The sequence below is a fragment of the Oncorhynchus nerka genome, linkage group LG10 (genome assembly GCF_034236695.1).
Source record: "Oncorhynchus nerka isolate Pitt River linkage group LG10, Oner_Uvic_2.0, whole genome shotgun sequence".
In the NCBI taxonomy this organism is placed as follows: Eukaryota; Metazoa; Chordata; class Actinopteri; order Salmoniformes; family Salmonidae; genus Oncorhynchus; species Oncorhynchus nerka.
The window spans coordinates 72,422,008-72,445,946 of NC_088405.1; the positions used below are offsets into that span (position 1 = coordinate 72,422,008).

A 23,939-nucleotide genomic window follows, 5' to 3' on the forward strand; every position below is an offset into this window, starting at 1 on the left:
ACCCTCCCCTAACTCGGCCGACGCTGGGCCAATTGTGCGCCACCCCATGGGTCTCCCGGTCACGGCCAGCTGCAACTGAGTCTGGACTCGAACCTAGAATCTCTAGTGACACTGCGGTGCAGTGCCTTAAGACGACTGCACCCTTTTGCAATTATGTTAGCACAGCTGAAAACTGTTGTCCTGATTAAAGAAGCAATAAAACAGCCTTCTTTAGACTAGTTGAGTATCTGGAGAATCAGCATTTGTGGGGTTCGATTACATGCTCAAAATGGCCAGAAACAAAGACCTTTCTTCTGAATTTCGTCAGTCTATTCTTGTTCTGAGAAATTAAGGCTATTCCATGCGAGAAATTGCCAAGAAACTGAAGATCTCGTACAACACTATGTGCTACTCCCTTCACAGAACAGCACAAAATGGCCCTAACCAGAATAGAAAGAGAAGAGGTAGCGCTCACCTTGTCTTCTCCGGACAAGCTTTTTTTCCGGATGCCCCAAAAAAACAATGGAAAAGGGGATTCGAGAAAATTACTTTACCCCAGTTCTCAGCAGTCCAATCCCTGTACCTTTTGCAGAATATCAGTCTGTCCCTGATGTTTTTCCTGGAGATAAGTGGCTTCTTTGCTGCCCTTCTTGACACCAGGCCATCCTCCAAAAGTATTTGCCTCACTGTGCGTGCAGATGCACTCACACCTGCCTGCTGCCATTCCTGAGCAAGCTCTGTACTGGTGGTGCCCCGGTCCCGCAGCTGAATCATCTTTAGGAGACGGTCCTGGCGCTTGCTGGATTTTCTTGCTGTGAAGCCCTATTTTTATTTTATTTTAAGAATGTGAAATGTCAGAATAATAGTAGAGTGATTTATTTAAGCTTTTATTTGTTTCATCACATTCCCAGTGGGTGAGAAGTTTACATACACTCAATTAGTATTTGGTAGCATTGCCTTTATATTGTTAACTTGGGTCCAACGTTTTGGGTAGCCTTCCACAATAAGTTGGGTGAATTTTGGCCCATTCCTCCTGACAGAGCTGGTGTAACAGAGTCAGGTTTGTAGGCCCCCTTGCTCGCACACGCTTTTTCAGTTCTGGCCACAAATGTTCTATAGGATTGAGGTCAGGGCTTTGTGATGGCCACTCCAATATATTGACTTTGTTGTCCTTAACTTCTTGACGCTACCCATCCCGTTAGCGGGATCATTTTCGTCAGCAACCGCTGAATAGCATAGCGCCACAGTCAACTAATATTACTAAAAAAATATTAATATTCATGAAATCACAAGTGCAATATTGCAAAACACAGCTTAGCCTTTTGTTAATCCACTTGTCTCAGATTTTGAAATTATGCTTTACAGTGAAAGCAATCCAAGCGTTTGTGTAAGTTTATCGATAGCATAACATAACATTATGTACACTAAGCATTAAGTAGCTAGGTCACAAATCAGAAAAGCAATCAAATTGTTTACCTTTGATGATCTTCGGATGTTTTCACTCACGAGACTCCGTTACACAAATGTTCCTTTTGTTCCATAAAGATAATTTTTATACCCAAAATACCGACGTTTGTTTGTCGCGTTATGTTCAGAAATCCATAGGAAAGAGCAGTCACGACAACGCAGACGTATATTCCAAATAATATCCATAATGTCCACAGAAACATGTCAAACGTTTTTATAATCAATCCTCATGTTTTTTAAATATATATTCGATAATATCTCAAACAGGTGTGTAGGTTTTTCAAAAACACCGGGAGAAACAATGGCCGCTTTACTCTGTAGCGCAAAACTCACTCAGAGCCCCCACCTATCCACTTACGCAATGTGATCTTTCACGCTTGTTTTTCAAAATAAAAGCCTGAAACTATGTCTAAAGACTGTTGACACCTTAGACCCATTGCCACCAAGCTTTAGCTTCCTGACTGTCTTCATATGTGGCTTCAATATATCCACATAATTGTCCTTTCTCATGATGCCATCTATTTTGTGAAGACAATTGTGGAGTGGTTGAAAAACGAGTTAATGACTCCAACCTAAGTGTATGTCAACTGCATGTTCTAATCCAGACGTAGTGGGAGATTATTCTAAACCAACAATATAATAAGGTAACGAAACACACCACTCACCTTGCAAAATCAACCCATTTCTCAATGATCTTTTTGGGGGAAAGTCGCCTGCAGATGATGCCCACAAAATCAGGCTGCAAAGAAAGATGAAAGGTATATAAGAGGAGATGCACAAGCTTTATTACTGACATGCTAAACAGAGGATGTTTGCCAAATTTCAGGTCAATGCGCAATGTAGTTCAATGGCCAGAATGTATTAGCATAATACAGTAATCTCACAAAACAGTAACCAGTCATTTGACCAATGTTTCAGAAAGAAACCAGGTCTGAGCTGTGAAAGGAGTGGATTACAATAAATAGCGGGAGAGATTTAGGCCTAAGTGTTGTTGGGTAACAAAATCATAAATCTTGGCAGGAGTATCAGGTAACTAACACAATGCTACCCTGAGTCAGGGAGTCTCCAGAACTGGCAAACATGCTTCATCATCCTGAACACCGCCAGCCTGCTTTACATGGTTAAAATAAGGATACAAAACTGGGCTCTCGTAAAAGTCATGGGGCCAGCAGACTGCACTGATAATAACGGCTTTCTCCATCTCGTGCTTAGTTTTTCCTGTTAGCTCGCATGAGTGGTGCAGGATCTGGAATCAGGAGTGACACTGCATTTTAATGCACCGGGGAGCTAGCGTGTGTGTGGATATTTGGAGAGAACCCAGGAAACTATACAACTGCACAAACTATTCAGATGTTTTTTTAAATAATACTTATAATCCAAACTAAAAGTATGGGTTGCGGACAGGTTGGATTTATGCAAGCACGCCCTTGTCAAAGGCTCCAGAGTGAAACATTGGGTTCATGTGCTGGTTGGCACATGTTTATAGTGTGAAAATAACCACGTTCTGAGAATGCTTTGCCTCTTCAAATTATAATACATAAAAATGTAATAATACCATACATGTTCCTTTCCTCAATAATAACATTTTTTCATCTGTTAGCAATTAATGACTAAAAGGTGGATGCGAGACATACGTTTTCTTCGTGCAGGGCAAGGTGGTGTGTGGCCAACATCCGGATCCCCAGGCGGGAGGTGAGGGTGGTGTCCAGGAAGTTACGGACCAGGGTCTCATCCTGGAACATAATACACACACTCTTAAGGCCAGGAATACACCATTCTTTAAAACCTACGGTCACATTACAAAACACAGTTCCAATAACCAAATTAGAACTTCTACATATGGCCATTACCTGAATGTGCCTCCGACACTCCCTGAAGCCTTCGGCCAGCAGAGTTACTACGTCCTTGTGGTCGTCCAGGAGCTGCTGCACCAGTTTACTGTAGCGAGCCTCCATCTCCTGGTCCTTGATCTGACAGACGATGCATAGTGAAATCAGAACAAATCTGACCATTATCAAAATCAGAGTTGGGATGAATTCCATTCCTATCAGATGAATAGGACAATTTCTCCACTAGAGTAAAATTCACTTACAGAACGGGTTGGAATCAACTGTTAATATACATACACACCCATACAACCATTAAAAATAACTAAATATACAGTGCATTCGGAAAGTATTCAGACCCCTTCACTTTCTTTTACGTTACAGCCTCATTCTAAAATAGTTTGGGGGGGGAACACACAATACCCAATAATGACAAAGCAAAAACGGGTCTAGAAATTTTTGCAAATGTATGAAAAATAAAACAGTTACAAAAGTATTCAGACCCTTCACGCAGTACTTTGTTGAAGCATCTTTGGCAACGATTACAGCCTCAAGTCTTCCTGAGTATGACGCTACAAGCTTGGTACACCTGTATTTAGGGAGTTTCTCCCATTCTCTGCAGATCCTCTCAAGCTCTGTCAGGTTGGATGGGGAGCATTGCTGCACAGCTATTTTCAGGTCTCTCAAAAGATGTTCAATTAGGTTCAAGTCTGGGCTCTGGCTGGACCACTCAAGGACATTCAGAGGCTTGTCCCAAAGCAACTCCTGCATTGTCTCGGCTGTGTACTTAGGGTCATTGTCCTGTTGGAAAGCGAACCTGAGCACTCTGGAGCAGGCTCTGTTTATTTTTGTCTCGATCCTGACTAGTCTGAAAATCATCCACAGAGCATGATGCTGCCACCACCATGTGTCACTGTAAGGATGGTGCCAGGTTTCCTCCAGACATGATCCTTGGCATTCAAGCCAAAGAGTTCAATTTTGGTTTCGTCGGACAAGAGAATCTTGTTTCTCAAGGTCTGAGAGTCTAGGTGCCTTTATGCAAACTTTTACTGAAGAGTGGCTTCTATCTGGCCACTCTACCACAAAGGCCTGATTGGTAGAGTGCTGCAGAGATGGCTGTCCTTCTGGAAGGTTCTCCCATCTCCACAGAGGAACTCTGGAGTTCTGTCAGAGTGACCATCGGGTTCTTGGTCCCCTCCCTGACCAAGGTCCTTCTCCCCCGATTGCTCAGTTTGGTCGGACGGCCAGCTCTTGGAAGAGTCTTGGTGGTTCCAAACGTCTTCCATGTAAGAATGATGGACGCCACTGTGTTCTTGGGGACCTTCAATCCTGCAGACATTTTCCTTCGACCTCATGGCTTGTTTTTTTTCTCTGACATGCACTGTCAACTGTGGGACAGGTGTCCCTTTCCAAATCATGTCCAATCAATTTAAATTTACCACAGGTGGACTCCCAAGTTGTAGAAACATCAAGGATGATTAATGGAAACGGGATGCACCGGTGCTCAATTTCGAGTCCCAAAGGAAAGGGTCTGAATACTTAAGTAAATAAAAACTGCTTAAAAAAATATATATATATATATATATATATATATATATATATATAAAAATATATATATATATATACACACACACATACCACACATATCTGCAAAAAATTTTAAAAAATAAATAATTGTACACCTGTTTTCCCTTTTCATTATGGGGTAGTGTGTGTAGATTGCGGAGGATTTTTTATTTATTTAAACCATTTTAGAATAAGGCTGTAACACAACAAAATTTAGAAAAGGTCTAGGGGTCTGTATACTTTCCGAAGACACTGTAGTCAAGAAGTTTCTATCCTCTGTATACCACGTATTACTTTTCTTGGAAAGGGGAAAAATCTTGGAAATGACAGTGACTCATGTTTTGTTCAACTTAGTGGTCATTTTATCTCAACTGTATTTGTTGCAAATCTTGCCGTTATAGAATCAAAATATCCATTCAAAATACTATACTTTTCAGCCAAGCAATGACACTTTCAGACAAACAAATACATTAGTCAGCCTGGAGGAGTTGCATGCATGCCAGTCTGACAGCCTCTCCAGCTCCACAGAAACTGGGACAGAGAAATATGGAAGCCCTGGTGGTCAAGCACTTGAACTTGGCCAACCCAACCCCTCGCTGTGTGGCTGTTTGTGACTACTCACTGCTGGGAAGTCACTCAACACGTGGTAGGCTCGAATGTAGAGCTCATGCTGCAGGAGAAGGAAATAGACAAGGGGTGTTGGTTAGAATTTCCCCTCCTCCCAAGCCCCCATAAGTGGGCCTCAACACATCCCATGGTGTCCTGGCCTACAGTCCAAGAACAGAAAGGATGTTTAAGAGGATATAGCCTAGTCTTCCAATATGTCTCAAATGCACAACTGCTTAAATCCTGCCTTGTTCAAATTGTACATGTAGTCACATGCGCCGAAAACAACAGGTGTAGACCTAACAATATAATGCTTACTTACAAGCCCCTAACCAGCAATACAGTTGAGAATAAGTGATAAAAGTAACAAGTAATTAAAGAGCACAGTGAAATAATAGCGAGACTGTAAACAGGGGGTAACAATACAGAGTCAATGTGCGGAGGCATCGGTTATTTGAGGTAGTATGTACATGTAGGTAGAGTTATTAAAGTGACTATGCATAGATGACAACAGAAAGTAGCAGTGGTGAAAAGAGTGGGTGAAGGGGGCCCTGCAAATATTCTGGGTAGCCATTTGACTAGATGTTCAGGAGTCTTAAGGCTTGGGGGTAGAAGCTGTTTAGATGCCTCGGTACCACTTGCCATGCAGTAAGAGAGAACAGTCTATGACTAGGGTGGCTGGAGTCTGACAAGTTGTTTGAGTGAATGGATAATATTACCACATATTTAAAAAAATATATGTATTAAAATAAACAATGTACAATCATTTGTGAATCACTGGTTATGAGTTGTTGGTAAGGGTGTCGAAACTACTAATATGAAATTCCCCACACAATTGTTTGCTATTCTTATTTATTAGTTGGAAGGAGAATATTCTGGAGACAATACATGCTTCTTTACGACACATTCCAGGCACCATTTCATTACACAAAAGCACCTTGGTGCTGTGGGAGAAAAATCTAGGTAAAAGTTCATCCATTTTAAAGGCGCTTAGATGAGGTAAATAGGCCATGGGGAGGGAGGAGAGGACAGAGGGAGGAGTAGAAAAAGCTTAACACTGCACATGGCAGCTAGACAAAAGGAAAACCTCCAATGTCACAGATGGCCCATCAACTCTAGCTCTATAGAATAACTTAGTTCTCAAGCCGAAACTTTGTATGCTGATCGACTAATGACTTAATTGAATTGATTACAGTTCCATAGGCATAGAGTGAGGGGCCATTGTTTGTTACATAATAAAGAGTTGGTGATTTACCCAATAATTTACTGGGAGTTATATATATATATATACACACACAAAGATTACATACACTTAGGTTGGAGTCATTAAAACTTGTTTTTCAACCACTCCACAAATTTCATATTAACAAACTATAGTTTTGGCAAGGATATCTTCATTGTGCATGACAACTCATTTTTCCAACAATTGTTTAGAGACAGATTATTTCACTGTATCACAATTCCAGTGGGTCAGAAGTTTACATGCAAAGTTGACTGTGCCATTACACAGCTTGGAAAATTCCAGAAAATTATCTCATGGCTTTAGAAGCTTCTGATAGGCTCATTGACATCATTTGAGTCAATTGGAGGTGTACCTGTGGATGTATTTCAAGGCCAACCTTCAAACTCAGTGCCTCTGAAATCAGCCAATACCTCAGAAACAAAACTTTGTAGACTTCCACAAGTCTGGTTCATCCTTGGGAGCAATTTCCAAATGCCTGAAGGTACAATGTTCATCTGCACAAACGATAGTACGCAAGCATAAACACCATGGGACCACGCAGCCGTCACACTGCTCAGGAAGGAGACATGTTCTGTGTCCTAGAGATTAACGCTCTTTGGTGCTAAAAGTGCAAATCAATCCCTGAATAACAGCAAAGGACCTTGTGAAAATACTGGCGGAAACAGGTATGAAATGATCTATATCCACGGTAAAACGAGTCATATATCGACATAACCTGAAAGGCCGCTCAGCAAGGAAGAAGCCACTGCTCCAAAAACCGCCATTAAAAAGCCAGACTATGGTTTATAACTGCACATAGGGACAAAGATGGTACTTTTTTGAGAACTGTCCTCTGGTCTGATGACAAAAATAGAACTGTTTGGCCATAATGACCATCGTTATGTTTGGAGGAAAAAGGGGGAGGCTTGCAAGCCTAAGAACACCATCCCAAGCGTGAAGCACGGGATGGCAGCATCATGTTGTGGGGGTGCTTTGCTGCAGGAGGGACTGGTGCACTTCACAAAACAGATGGCATCATGAGACAGGAAAATCGTGGATATATTGAAGAAACATCAAGACATCAGTCAGGAAGTTAAAGCTTGGTCGCAAATGGGTCTTCCAAATGGACAATGACCTCAAGCATACTTCCAAAGTTGTGTCTAAATGGCTTAAGTACAACAAAGTCAAGGTAATGGAGTGGCCATCACAAAGCCCTGACCTCAATCCTATAGAAAATGTGGGCAGAACTGAAAAAGCATGTTTTATTTCACCTTTATTTAACCAGGTAGGCTAGTTGAGAACAAGTTCTCATTTGCAACTGCGACCTGGCCAAGATAAAGCACAGCAGTGTGAACAGACAACACAGAGTTACACATGGAGTAAACAATTAACAAGTCAATAACACAGTAGGAAAAAAAGTCTATATACATTGTGTGCAAAAGGCATGAGGTAGGTGAATAATTACAATTTTGCAGATTAACACTGGAGTGATAAATGATCAGATGGTCATGTACAGGTAGAGATATTGGTGTGCAAAAGAGCAGAAAAGTAAATAAATAAAAACAGTATGGGGATGAGGTAGGTAAAAATGGGCTGGCTATTTACCGATAGACTATGTACAGCTGCAGCGATCGGGTAGCTGCTCAGATAGCAGATGTTTGAAGTTGGTGAGGGAGATAAGTCTCCAACTTCAGCGATTTTTGCAAGTCGTTCCAGTCACAGGCAGCAGAGAACTGGAACGAAAAGGCAGCCAAATGAGGTGTTGGCTTTAGGGATGATCAGTGAGATACACCTGCAAGAGCGCATGCTAGGGTGGGTGTTGCCATCGTGACCAGTGAACTGAGATAAGGCGGAGCTTTACCTAGCATGGACTTGTAGATGACCTGGAGCCAGTGGGTCTGGCGACGAATATGTAGCGAGGGCCAGCCGACTAGAGCATACAAGTCGCAGTGGTGGGTGGTATAAGGTGATTTAGTGACAAAACGGATGGCACTGATAAACTGCATCCAGTTTGCTGAGTAGAGTGTTGGAAGCTATTTTGTAGATGACATCGCCGAAGTCGAGGATCGGTAGGATAGTCAGTTTTACTAGGGTAAGTTTGGCGGCGTGAGTGAAGGAGGCTTTGTTGCGGAATAGAAAGCAGACTCTAGATTTGATTTTCGATTGGAGATGTTTGACAGGAGTCTGGGAGGAGAGTTTACAGTCTAGCCAGACACCTAGGTACTTATAGATGTCCACATATTCAAGCTCGGAACCATCCAGGGTGGTGATGCTAGTCAGGCGTGCGGGTGCAGGCAGCGAACGGTTGAAAAGCATGCATTTGGTTTTACTAGCGTTTAAGAGCAGTTGGAGGCCACGGAAGGAGTGTTGTATGGCATTGAAGCTCGTTTGGAGGTTAGATAGCACAGTGTCCAAGGACGGGCCGGAAGTATATAGAAAGGTGTCGTCTGCGTAGAGGTGGATCAGGGAATCGCCCGCAGCAAGAGCAACATCATTGATATATACAGAGAAAAGAGTCGGGATGAGGTCAATGTCCTTCCAGGATACCCGGGCCAGGTCAATTAGAAAGGCCTGCTCACAGAAGTGTTTTAGGGAGCGTTTGACAGTGATGAGGGGTGGTCGTTTGACTGCGGCTCCGTAGCGGATGTGCCATCAAGGAGGCCTACAAACCTGACTCAGTTACACCAGCTGTCAGGAGGAATGGGCCAAAATTCACCCGACTTATTGTGGGAAGCTACCAAAAACGTTGGACCCAAGTTAACAATATAAATGCAATGCTACCAAATAATAATTGAGTGTATGTAAACTTCTCACCCACTGGGAATGTGATGAAAGAAATAATTCTCTACTATTATTCTGACATTTCACATTCTTAAATTAAAGTGGTGATACTAACTGAACTAAGATAGGGAATTTTTACTTGGATTAAATGTCAGGAATTGTGAAAAGCGGAGTTTAAATGTATTTGACTAAGGTGTATGTGAACTTATGACTTCAACTAATATATATCTATATATACACAGTGTGTAACTCTATTTTTATAGCTTATTTGCCATTAGTCAGCACCTCTACATAAAACAATTTTCTCTGGCGCATGTTTTTTTATTAAGAAGCCCATCTCACAAAATATAGGAAGCTAAGACATGCAGCTTAGCAAATAAATGCTAGCAGGCTTTTATGTAGAGCTGGGAAAATAAACCGAAAATGAGCAACACCGACCATACATTTCAGGCATTTTGCTAATATCGTTCATTACGATAAGTAGCCTAAACTAGAAAATGTGAAGTTTGAGATGAAATAGTTTGCCAATATAGGTGATTGTTAATGGGACAATTGATGGCTACAACCATCAAACAAGTAGCAGTAGTTTAAAGGATAGTAACAAAAACTGTGGTGCACATTAGTGTTACAACTGTAAATAAACTCAGCAAAAAAAAAGAAACAGCCCTTTTTCAGGACCCTGTCTTCCAAAGATAATTCGTAAAAATCAAAATAACTTCAAAGATCTTCATTGTAGAGGGTTTAAACACTGTTTTCCATGCTTGTTCAATGAACCATAAACAATTAAATGAACATGCACCTGTGGAACGGTAGTTAAGACACTAACAGCTTACAGACGGTAGGCAATTAAGGTCACAATTATGAAAACTTAGGACACCAAAGAAGCCTTTCTACTGACTCTGAAAAACACCAAAAGAAAGATGCCCAGGGTCCCTGCTCATCTGCGTGAACATGCCTTAGGCATGCTGCAAGGAGGCATGAGGACTGCAGATGTGGTCAGGGCAATAAATTGCAATGTCAGTACTGTGAGACACCTAAGACAGCGCTACAGGGAGACAGGACAGACAGCTTATCATTCTCAGTGGCAGACCACGTTTAACACCTGCACAGGATCGGTACAGCCGAACATCACACCTACAGGACAGGTACAGGATGGCAACAACAACTGCCCGAGTTACACCAGGAACGCACAATCCCTCCATCAGTGCTCAGACTGTCCGCAATAGGCTGGACTGAGGGCCAGTAGAAGTGTTGTAAGGCAGGTCCTCACCAGACATCACCAGCGTTGCCTATGGGCACAAACCCACCGTCGCTGGACCAGACAAGAGTGGCAAAAAGTGCTCTTCACTGACGAGTCGCGGTTTTGTCTCACCAGGGGTGATGGTCGGATTCGCGTTTATCTTTGAAGGAATGAGTGTTACACCGAAGCCTGTACTCTGGAGCAGGATCGATTTGGAGGTGGAGGGTCCGTTATGGTCTGGGGCGGTGTGTCACAGCATCATCGGACTGAGCTTGTTGTCATTGCAGGCAATCTCGTCGCTGTGCGTTACAGGGAAGACATCCTCCTCCCTCATGTGGTATACTTCCTGCAGGCTCATGCTGACATGACCCTCCAGCATGACAATGCCACCAGCCATACTGCTCGTTCTGTGCGTGATTTCCTGCAAGACAGGAATGTCAGTGTTCTGCCATGGCCAGTGAAGAGCCCGGATCTCAATCCCATCAAGCACGTCTGGGAACTGTTGGATCGTAGGGTGAGGGCTAGCGCCATTCCCCCCAAGAAATGTCTGGGAATTTGCAGGTACCAATGTGGAAGAGTGGGGTAACATCTCACAGCAAGAACTGGCAAATCTGGTGCAGTCCATGAGGAGGAGATGCACTGCGGTACTTAATGCAGCTGGTGGACACACCAGATACTGACTGTTACTTTTGATTTTGACATCCCCCCCTTTGTTCAGGGACACATTATTACATTTCTGTTAGTCACATGTCTGTGAAACTTGTTCAGTTTATGTCTCAGTTGTTGAATCTTATGTTCATACAAATATTTACACATGTTAAGTTTGCTGAAAATAAACAGTTGACAGTGAGAGGATGTTTCTTTATTTGCTGAGTTAGAAAATTAAAAATTCTATCAATTTATTGAGATATGGATTTTTGTACACGTCTCCCAGCTCTAGTGTTTTGTAACAAGTGCATTCTCAATGAATGACTGTCAAAAGTCAGTCTACACAGAGTATAACGAACATTAGGGACACCTTCCTAATATTGAGTGCACCCCCCTTGCCCTCAGAACAGCCTCAATGTGTCAGGCATGGCCTCGACAAGGTGTCGAATGCATTCCAAAGGAGTGGTGGCCCATGTTGACGCCAATGCTTCCCACAGTTGTGTCAAGTTGGCTGGATGTCCTTTGGGTGTTGGACCATTCTTGATACACATGGTAAACTCGAGCGTGAAAAAAACACAGCAGTGTTGCAGTTCTTGACACTCAAACCGGTGTGTTCAAAGGCACTTAAATCTTTTGTCTTGCCCATTCACACTGAATGGCACACACATACAATCAATGTCTCAACTGTCTCAATTTGCTCAAGGCTTAAAAATAATTCTTTAACCTTTTTCCTCCCCTTCATCTACACTTGATTGAAGTGGATTTAACAAGTGACATCAATGAGGGATCACCTGGGTTTTATTAATTGTACCTTTATTTAACTAGGCAAGACAGTTAAGAACAAATTCTTATTTTTCAATGACGGCCTAGGAACAGTGGGTTAACTGCCTTGTTCAGGGGCAGAATGACAGATTTGTACCTTGTCAGCTCGGGGATTTGAACTTGCAACCTTTGGTTACTAGTCTAACACTCTAACCACTAGGCTACGCTGCCAGGTTCACCTGGGTAATCTCATGGAAAGTGAAGTTCTATTCTTAGTGTGTGGTATACTCAGTGTATTTTGATCGGCACATTGGCACTGACTCAATGCTGTTTCTGGCGCCCTCCTGTCCCATACATTTACAATGATTGGAATGAGGCTTGTCCTGAAAGTTTGGCAAATCGCAAAGGAGCGTTACTACACCAGAAAGGTAAACCAGACATGTTGACAAAGAGAGAAGCACCAGAGAGAGACCTCAACATCAAGAGGGAGAAAGGGAGAGAAAATAAATAAAACAGAAGGAACTCACAACTTGCAGGATGGTGGGGTTACAGCCAATGATGAAGGGCAGGCTGCGGAAGCCCTTGATACGGTGAGCGATCCGTACAGGCAACTCCTTGTGCAAGTACTTGGCACTGCTCTACAGACACAGGATGATAGGGTGAGACGCATACACAACGTGGACAATACAGTGCAAGGCAAAGTGATCTCAAATGACTAGGCTAATAAAGGAATCCCCTTGAATTTTGAACTTCACTACCAGTCAAACCGGTTTTACACCAGAGAAAAATCAGACATCTTCAGATATGACTCAGGTTATTTAGAGTAGTATAGTCTTATCCAGAGGTTGACCAAATAATCGGAATGGGCGTTTAATTAGGGCCAATTTCAAGTTTTCATAACTATCGTAATCGTCATTTTTGGATGCCGTTTATGACCAATTATATTGCACTCCAAGAGGAAACTGCGTTGCAGGCTGACCATCTGTTACTCGAGTGCAAGCAGCAAGAAGTCATGGTAAATTACTAGCTAGCACTAAACACATTTTTTTTAAACAATCAATCTTAACAATCACTAGTTAACGATACATGGTTGATGATATTACTAGCTTAACCAGCTTGTTGTGCGTTGCATATAATCAATGCAGTGCAATATTTAGACTTAGGGTTGCCCCCCGTTAGATAAAATATGGAACGGTTCCATATTTCACTGAAAGAATAAACGTTTTGTTTTCGAAATTATAGTTTCCGGATTTGACCATATTAATGACCCAAAGCTGGTATTTCTGTGTGTTATAATTAAGTCTATGATTAGATAGAGCAGTCTGAGCGGCGGTATGCAGCAGCAGGCTCGTAAGCATTCATTCAAACTACACTTTCCTCCATTTGCCAGCAGCTTTTCGCAATGCTTGAAGCACAGCGCTGTTTATGACTTCAAGCCTATCAACACCCGAGATTAGGCTGGCAATACTAAAGTACCTATAAGAACATCCAATAGTCAAAAGTATATGAAATACAAATGGAGAGAGAAATAGTTTTATAATTCCTATAAAAACTACAACCTAAAACTTCTTACCTGGGAATATTGAAGACTCATGTTAAAAGGAACCACCAGCTTTCATATGTTCTCATGTTCTCAGAAAGGAACTTAAACGTTAGCTTTTTTTACATGGCACATATTACACTTTCCCTTTCTTCTCCAACACTGTTTTGCATTATTTAAACTAAATGGAACATATTTCATTATTTATTTGGGACTAAATTGATTTTATTTATGTATTATATTCATTTAAAATAAGTGTTCATTGAGTATTGTTGTAATTGTCATTACACACAGACACACACACAGTGGGGCAAAAAAGTATTTAGTCAGCCACCAATTGTGCAAGTTCTCCCACTTAAAAAGATGAGGCCTGTAATTTATCATAGGTACACTTCAACTATGACAGACAAAATCAGAAGAAGAAAAAAAATCCAGAAAAATCACATTGTAGGATTTTTAATGAATTTATTTGCAAATTATGGTGGAAAATAAGTATTTGGTCACCTACAAACAAGCAAGATTTCTGGCTCTCACAGACCTGTAACTTCTTCTTTGATTAGAGGCTCCTCTGTCCTCCACTCGTTACCTGTATTAATGGCACCTGTTTGAACTTGTTATCAGTATAAAAGACACCTGTCCACAACCTCAAACCGCACACTCCAAACTCCACTATGGCCAAGACCAAAGAGCTGTCAAAGGACACCAGAAACAAAATTGTAGACCTGCACCAGGCTGGGAAGACTGAATCTGCAATAGGTAAGCAGCTTGGTTTGAAGAAATTAACTGTGGGAGCAATTATTAGGAAATGGAAGACATACAAGACCACTGATAATCTCCCTCGATCTGGGGCTCCACGCAAGATCTCACCTTGTGGGGTCAAAATGATCACAAGAACGGTGAGCAAAAATCCCAGAACCACACGGGGGGGACCTAGTGAATGACCTGCAGAGAGCTGGGACCAAAGTAACAAAGCCTACCATCAGTAACACACTACGCCGCCAGGGACTCAAATCCTGCAGTGCCAGACGTGTCCCCCTGCTTAAGCCAGTACATGTCCAGGCCCGTCTGAAGTTTGCTAGAGAGCATTTGGATGATCCAGAAGAAGATTCTCCAAATGTCATATTGTCAAGTGAAAACAAAAGATATTTTTGGTAAAAACTCAACTCGTCATGTTTGGAGGACAAAGAATGCTGAGTTGCATCCAAGGAAAACCATACCTACTGTGAAGCATGGGGGTGGAAACATCATGCTTTGGGGCTGTTTTTCTACGAAGGAACCAGGACGACTGATCCGTGTAAAGGAAAGAATGAATGGGGCCATGTATCGTGAGATTTTGAGTGAAAACCTCCTTCCATCAGCAAGGGCATTGAAGATGAAACGTGGCTGGGTCTTTCAGCATGACAATGATCCCAAACACACCGCCCGGGCAACGAAGGAGTGGCTTCGTAAGAAGCATTTCAAGGTCCAGATCTCAACCCCATAGAAAATCTTTGGAGGGAGTTGAAAGTCCGTGTTGCCCAGCAACAGCCCCAAAACACCACTGCTCTAGAGGAATGGGCCAAAATAACAGCAACAGTGTGTGAAAACCTTGTGAAGACTTACAGAAAATGTTTGACCTCTGTCATTGCCAACAAATGGTATATAACAAAGTATTGAGAGAAACTTGTTATTGACCAAATACTTATTTTCCACCATAATTTGCAAATAAATTCCTTTAGTCCTACAATGTGATTTTTCTGGGGGGTTTTTCTCTCATTTTGTCTGTCATAGTTGAAGTGTACTATGATGAAAATTACAGGCCTCATCTTTTTAAGTGGGAGAACTTGCACAATTGGTGGCTGACTAAATGCGTTTTTGCCCCACTGTACATACAGTGCCTTGCGAAAGTATTCGCCCCCCTTGAACTTTGCGACCTTTTGCCACATTTCAGGCTTCAAACATAAAGATATAAAACTGTATTTTTTTGTGAAGAATCAACAACAAGTGGGACACAATCATGAAGTGGAACGACATTTATTGGATATTTCAAACTTTTTTAACAAATCAAAAACTGAAGAAATTATTCAGCCCCCTTAAGTTAATACTTTGTAGCGCCACCTTTTGCTGCGATTACAGCTGTAAGTCACTTGGGGTATGTCTCTGTCAGTTTTGCACATCGAGAGACTGAAATGTTTTCCCATTCCTCCTTGCAAAACAGCTCGAGCTCAGTGAGGTTGGATGGAGAGCATTTGTGAACAGCAGTTTTCAGTTCTTTTTTTCAAGGTCTGGACTTTGACTTGGCCATTCTAACACCTGGATATGTTTATTTTTGAACCATTCCATTGTAGATTTTGCATCATTGTCTTGTTGGAAGACAAATCTCCGTCCCAGTCTCAGGTCTTTGCAGACTCCATCAGGTTTTCTTCCAGAATGGTCCTGTATTTGGCTCCATCCATCTTCCCATCAATTTTAACCATCTTCCCTGTCCCTACTGAAGAAAAGCAGGCCCAAACCATGATGCTGCCACCACCATGTTTGACAGTGGGCATGGTGTGTTCAGGGTGATGAGCTGTGTTGCTTTTAGGCCAAACATAACGTTTTGCATTGTTGCCAAAAAGTTCAATTTTGGTTTCATCTGACCAGAGCACCTTCTTCCACATGTTTGGTGTGTCTCCCAGGTGGCTTGTGGCAAACTTTAAACAACACTTTTTATGGATATCTTTAAGAAATGGCTTTCTTCTTGCCACTCTTCCATAAAGGCCAGATTTGTGCAATATACGACTGATTGTTGTCCTATGGACAGAGTCTCCCACCTCAGCTGTAGATCTCTGCAGTTCATCCAGAGTGATCATGGACCTCTTGGCTGCATCTCTGATCAGTCTTCTCCTTGTATGAGCTGAAAGTTTAGAGGGACGGCCAGGTCTTGGTAGATTTGCAGTGGTCTGATACTCCTTCCATTTCAATATTATCGCTTGCACAGTGCTCCTTGGGATGTTTAAAGCTTGGGAAATCTTTTTGTATCCAAATCCGGCTTTAAACTTCTTCACAACAGTATCTCGGACCTGCCTGGTGTGTTCCTTGTTCTTCATGATGCTCTCTGCGCTTTTAACGGACCTCTGAGACTATCACAGTGCAGGTGCATTTATACGGAGACTTGATTACACACAGGTGGATTGTATTTATCATCATTAGTCATTTAGGTCAACATTGGATCATTCAGAGATCCTCACTGAACTTCTGGAGAGAGTTTGCTGCACTGAAAGTAAAGGGGTTGAATAATTTTGCACGCCCAATTCTTCAGTTTTTGATTTGTTAAAAAAGTTTGAAATATCCAATAAATGTCGTTCCACTTCATGATTGTGTCCCACTTGTTGTTGATTCTTCACAACAAAAAAATACAGTTTTATATCTTTATGTTTGAAGCCTGAAATGTGGCAAAAGGTCGCAAAGTTCAAGGGGGCCGAATACTTTCGCAAGGCACTGTACATAAATACATAGTGGAGAGAACAAGTATTTGATAACCTGCAAAATCGGCAGTGTTTCCTACTTACAAACCATGTAGCGGTCTGTAATTTTTATCATAGGTACACTTACACTGTGAGAGACAATCTAAAAAAAAATTCCAGAAAATCACATGGTATGATTTTTAAGTAATTCATTAGCATTTTATTGCATGACAATTATTTGATACATCACAAAAGCAGAACTTAATATTTGGTACAGAAACTTTTGTTTGCAATTACAGAGATCATACGTTTCCTGTAGTTCTTGACCAGGTTTGCACACACTGCAGCAGGGATTTTGGCCCACTCCTCCATATAGACCCTCTCCAGATCCTTCAGGTTTCGGGGCTGTCGCTGGGCAATAAGGACTTTCAGCTCCCTACAAAGATTTTCTATTGGGTTCAGGTCTGGAGACTGGCTAGGCCACTCCAGGACCTTGAGATGCTTCTTACGGAGCCACTCCTTAGTTGCCCTGGCTGTGTGTTTCGGGTCGTTGTCATGCTCAAAGACCCAGCCACGACCCATCTTCAATGCTCTTACTGAGGGAAGAAGGTTGTTGGCCAAGATCTTGCGATACATGGCCCCATCCATCTTCCCCTCGATACGGTGCAGTCGTCCTGTCCCCTTTGCAGAAAAGCATCCCCAAAGAATGAGGTTTCCACCTCCATGCTTCAAGGTTGGCATGGTGTTGTACTCATCCTTTTTCCTCCAAACACAGCGAGTGGAGTTGAGGCAAAAATAGAGCTTTTTGGTCTAATCAGACCACATGACCTTCTCCCATTCCTCCTCTGGATCATCCAGATGGTCATTGGCAAACTTCAGATGGGCCTGGACATGCGCTGGCTTCAGCAGGGGGACCTTGCGTGCGCTGCAGGATTTTCATCCATGATGGCGTAGTGTGTTACTAATGGTTTTCTTTGAGACTGTGGTCCCAGCTCTCTTCAGGTCATTGACCAGGTCCTGCCGTGTAGTTCTGAGCTGATCCCTCACCTTCCTCATGATAATTGAAGCACTTCGAGGTGAGATCTTGCATGGAGCCCCAGACCGAGGGTGATTGACCGTCATCTTGAACTTCTTCCATTTTCTAATAATTGTACCAACAGTTGCCTTCTCACCAAGCTGCTTGCCTATTGTCCTGCAGCCCATCCCAGCCTTGTGCAGGTCTACAATTTTATCCCTGATCTCCTTACACAGCTCTCTGGTCTTGGCCGTTGTGGAAAGGTTGGAGACTGTTTGAGTGTATGGACAGGTGTCTTTTATACAGGTAACGAGTTCAAACAGGTGCAGTTAATACATGTAATGAGTGGAGAACAGGATGGCTTCTTTGTCACGCCTTGGTCATTGTATTTTGTGTTTTCGTTATATATTTGTTCAGGCCAGGGTGTGACAGGGGTTTATGTTATTGTATTTTCGTATTGGGGTTTGTAGTATTTGGGATCGCGGCTGATTAGGGGTGTTGTATAGGCTTGGCTGCCTGAGGCGGTTCTCAATCAGAGTCAGGTGATTCTCGTTGTCTCTGATTGGGAACCGTATTTAGGTAGCCTGAGTTCGCTGTGTATTTCGTGGGTGATTGTTCCTGTCTCTGTAGTTTCACCAGATAGGCTGTAATTAGGTTTCACGTTCCGTTTGTTGTTTTGTATAGTTATTTCATGTGTCACTTTTCCATTAAAGTCATGAGTAACCACAACGCTGCATTTCGGTCCTCTTTTTCGACAAACGAAGAACGTCGTTACATTCTTAAAGAAAACTAACAGGTCTGTGAGAGCCAGAATTCTTACTGGTTGGTAGGTGAACAAATACTTATGTCATGCAATAAAATGCTAATTAATTACTTAAAAATCATACAATGTGATTTTCTGGATTTTTGTTTTAGACTCCATCTTTCACAGTTGAAGTGTACCTATGATAAAAATGACAGACCTCTACATGCTTTGTAAGTAGGAAAACCTGCAAAATCGGCAGTGTATCAAATACTTGTTCTCCCCACTGTATATAAATAAAATACATTTTAAACAATTTAAAAATGTCCGATTAATCGGCATCAGCTTTTTTGGTCCTCCAATAATTGGTATTAAAAAATCATAATAGCTCGCCCTTTAGTCTTATCAAATGATATGTCCAGTGATGGAGAGCTACACGTAAACGTTCTCGCAAGATAACATTCGTAAAGCAGCATACGGTAAAAAGACAGATGTCGGACAAATTGTTTACTCTATAGACCACTTTAAAGTGTGTATAAAGATATCACTTATCAAGTAACCTTCAAGGCAGTCATCAATCACAAAGACAAAGCATGTATTCAGCCTAATATGATGAGAAATAACCATAAAATATGCTACAATGACTGGACAGAGTGGTCAGTTACCAGGATGTGGTGTCCATCTGGAGACTTCCCAGCGTAGAGCAAGGTGGCTGGTGTAAGTCGGACTGAGGCCTGCGGAGAGAGGAGAAAAACAGTTTAAGAAATCCACTTAACCAGGCCTACAATATTAGTGGACACAAGCAGACAACTCTGTTGTGATTTCATTAGATACGGATACCGGACACAATAACCCAATCTCCCAAGAACAATGAGTTTACCCAACAACATATTTTCTACCTTTGGCATGTGAAGTGCATGTGACTGTCAGCAATATATATATATATATATATATATATTTTTTTTTTAAACATTTTAGTCATTCAAGCAGACGCTCTTATCCATAGGGACTTAGTGTTAGTGCATTCATCTTAAGATAGCTAGGAGGGAACAACCACATATCACAGGCATAGAACGTACATTTTTCCCTCATTAACGTAGCTGTCAGTAGAGTCAGCGCTAGAATGGGGGGGTGGGGGTGAGATGGGCTATTGTTTAAAATACTGTTTGAAGAGGCAGAGTTTCAGATGTTTTCAGAAGATGGGCAGGGACTCTGCGGTCCAAGCTTCAGGGGCAAGTTGGTTCCACCATTGGGGTGCCAGGACAGAGAATAGCTTGGACTGGGCTGAGCGGGAGATGCCCTCCCATAGGGGTGGGAGGGCCAAGAAACATGAGGTATGGCAGAACGGAGTGCTCGGGTTGGGTTTTAGCATAGCCTGATGGTAGGGACGGGCAGTTCCTCTTACTGTTCCATAGGTGAGCACCATGGTCTTGTAGTGGATGTGAGCTTCAACTGTAACTGATTGCAGTGTGTTACTGAGAGAGAGAGAGAAACCCTTACCAAGTCACCTTCAGTATGATGGTAATCACAACTAATTACATCTAGGTTTTATTTTTTTCAATTTTGAACAACATTTTTAATCACACATTAGGAATGTGACCAAAATAGCTTTTTACCACCTGAGAAGCATTGCCAAGGTGCGGCCGTTTCTCTCAGGCTGATACAGAGAGACTCATCCATGCTTTTATTACTACTGTAATGCTCTCCTGTCTGGTATACCCAAGAAAGCCATTGTTCAACTCCAAAACATACAGAATCCTGCAGCACGGGTACTGACCAAGACAAGGCAGAGATCACACATTATGCCGTTTTTAAAGGTCTCTGCACTGGCTGCCTGTGAGTTTCAGAATTAATTGTAATATTCTTCTATTGGTCTTAAATCAATTCACAATTGTGCACTGCAATAAATGTACCCAGTAGGTCACTCAGGTCCTTTTAACTATCATCCTCTGGAATAGCCTGCCAGAGAACCTGGGGGGGGGGGGGGCAGAAATTATAGATGAAATATATATATACAAAAAAAAAAAAAGAGACCTTAAAACGCAATCTTTTTATCTTTGCTCAAATTCAGTTTGTCCCATTCTTTTGTTTTTTATCTTATGTTTGTTGTGTAGTAAATATGAGGTTCTCTTCATAGTTTAATTTTTTTATTCTGTAAAGCACATACCAATGTATGTCTGAAATGTGCTGCTATATATATATATATATATATAGCATGACATTGGCTTATGCCACTTCTATCCTTTGAGGAGGTAGTGTCACTGGTTTAATAATGAGATTCAACTAATGACCAAAATTGTTTGTAAACATGATTTTTTTTTAAATGTGGGCCCTGGGCTGCTGGTGCCAAATAATGTCTGGGACATGAATTACATAAGGATTTGTAATTGTTAGCACAATGGTTTCACTATTTGAGTTAATGAAGGCCCTGCACATGTCCCACTACCTAGTCAAATAGGAATGAAAACTATGTAGGTTGCTAGCTGCAGTCACACACAAATACAGCAGCCACATGACCATGTTATTGATTTTCTCGGTCGTTTCATGATCTGGTGAATGATAAGCTGAAATATAAAATTATCTGGTAAACTCTTGAAAAAGTAGGATACTACCAGTTCCCATCTCGTTTACTAGTCCTATCATATAATTTATTGTCCGCTGACTAATTTCTGTCTAGGTTAATTTACTGACCTTGGATTGACCCTTGTGTCTATACCCGTGTTGTTCACTCCCACTAATCACAAACGATACTAGCTAGGTAGTTAAATTAACAAATCTATATTTTAATAATACCTAAATTAGGCTATAAAGCGAGCAAGTCTGGCACTTTTGCTGTTATTTCACATGGTGGTAGTTACAGTTGCTTGTTACTATAGCTAGCAGAATATCTACCCCAAAGCAATCCACGAGTGTATACATACGTTACAAACATTCTTACCAACGATTCTAGCTAACCATACGTGTTCTCAACAGCTACTGTAGCTAGCTGGTTACAGCGCTTCCCTTTACTACGCTTGTTAACTGCGCTAGCCAACGTCATCTAGCTAGCTCCTTAAAGCCAGTGCTGCGGCTTAGTACTGCATGGGCAACCATGGCAAGTTTGGTTTACAGAATTTCCTTACCTTTTCTGCCGAGACATCGATTGCAGACTGGTTGTAAAACGACGTAACGGTTTTGGACCTCTCTCGTGCCAGTTCGGTATATCCCTGTATTGAAGATGTAGAACGAAATCTTTCGTTGTCTGTCGAGGTGGGGGTGATTGTTTTCGTGATGGGGGCAAGCAAAAGCCTTCTCACCCTCGGGGTCGTGATAGTACCACCACAGCCCAGCATCTCAAACGCAGTACCTGTCACTCTGCGACGCATTTTGAAAATCAATTAACAAGGACAGAGTCCTGTCCTGAGATTGTTTAAAATATTTACTGTCTCAACAGGCCATTATATTAGGCCACCCTTGCACAAAGACACGCTTACTGCCTCATGAAGAGTACAGAATGGTCTTTATATGAAGAGATTGACCAGCCTGCAACAGTGTTTGTCAGAAGACGTGTTGGTTTAACCAATCGCAGAGACGAGAGGCGGGAATAGGGTATTTCCACTCCCACAATTTACTGGTAACGTTACTGAGGGAGCAGGAAGAGCACACAATGTTCTTTTCCATGTCAATGAATGTTTATAAAAACAGGTTTATATATATATACAGAATTTATTTGGCATAGTCCAATACAATGCAAAGGATTATGCTAAATAAGTTGGTCACCAGTTGAGCAAAATAAAGAAAAAGAAAATAAGAGCCACTACTTTCTGTTTCTCTCCATGTAATTAGTGTACCATGATATACATTTAATGAGGTCAAAATGTTAAGCACATTTCACCACAAGGGGAAATGTGCTTAAAAGGAATTGCTCAAGCACCAGTGAACACATTTAGGTTTCCCCCTCGAATAGATACACAGAAATTGCAAAAGTGTTGGCCTATGTATGTATACCAAGAATGGAGTTACACGTGGGAAGATGGTTTTTACCACATACAAATAGGAAAATTTGAATTGACGGCCCTCCAACTGGTAATTACTTGTGGGAAACTCATCTATCATCTCTGAGCTCCGACATGCTGAACTCTGACCTATATCCATCCTGCCCTGCCTATCTAAGGTCTTCGAAAGCCAAGTCAACAAACAGGTCACTGACCATCTCGAATCCCACCGTACCTTCTCCGCTGTGCAATCTGGTTTCCGAGCCGGTCACGGGTGCACCTCAGCCACGCTCAAGGTACTAAACGATATCATAACCGCCATCGATAAAAGACAGTACTGTGCAGCCGTCTTCATCGACCTTGCCAAGGCTTTCGACTCGGTCAATCACCATATTCTTATCGGCAGACTCAGTAGCCTCGGTTTTTCGGATGACTGCCTTGCCTGGTTCACCAATTACTTTGCAGACAGAGTTCAGTGTGTCAAATCGGAGGGCATGCTGTCTGGTCCTCTGGCAGTCTCTATGGGGGTGCCACAGGGTTCAATCCTCGGGCAGACTCTTTTTTCTGTATATATCAATGATGTTGCTCTTCCTGGGGGCGATTCCCTGATCCACCTTTACGCAGACGACACCATTCTATATACTTCCGGCCCGTCCTTGAACACTGTGCTATCTATCCACCAAACGAGCTATAATGCCATACAACACTCCTTCCGTGGCCTCCAACTGCTCTTAAACGCTAGTAAAACCAAATGCATGCTTTTCAACCGTTCGCTGCCTGCACCCGCATGCCCGACTAGCATCACCACCCTGAATGGTTCCGACCTTGAATATGTGGACATCTATAAGTACCTAGGTGTCTGGCTAGACTGTAAACTCTCCTTCCAGACTCATATCAAACATCTCCAATCGAAAATCAAATCAAGAGTCGGCTTTCTATTCCGCAACAAAGCTTCCTTCACTCACGCTGCCAAACTTACCCCAGTAAAACTGACTATCCTACCAATCCTCGACTTCGGCGATGTCATCTACAAAATAGCTTCCAACACTCTACTCAGCAAACTGGATGCAGTTTATCAGTGCCATCCGTTTTGTCACTAAAGCACCTTATACCACCCACCACTGCGACTTGTATGCTCTAGTCGGC

The 23,939-nt window shown here is 42.1% G+C and overlaps 1 protein-coding gene across 1 annotated transcript in view; it reads right to left on the reverse strand.

The window, feature by feature from the left end:
• The window catches only part of bckdk (branched chain ketoacid dehydrogenase kinase), a 34,218-nt gene extending 11,889 nt beyond the window's left edge, over positions 1-22,329 (reverse strand). The window contains exons 1-7 of the mRNA XM_029671247.2: positions 21,942-22,329; positions 19,485-19,553; positions 12,625-12,735; positions 5,461-5,508; positions 3,297-3,416; positions 3,081-3,179; positions 2,112-2,185 (exon numbers count right to left, since the gene is read on the reverse strand). Of these exons, the coding sequence (XP_029527107.1) occupies positions 2,112-2,185; positions 3,081-3,179; positions 3,297-3,416; positions 5,461-5,508; positions 12,625-12,735; positions 19,485-19,553; positions 21,942-22,184 (764 nt within the window). The 5' untranslated portion in view covers positions 22,185-22,329. The remainder of the gene's footprint in view (positions 1-2,111; positions 2,186-3,080; positions 3,180-3,296; positions 3,417-5,460; positions 5,509-12,624; positions 12,736-19,484; positions 19,554-21,941) is intronic.
• Positions 22,330-23,939: the final 1,610 nt, after the last annotated feature.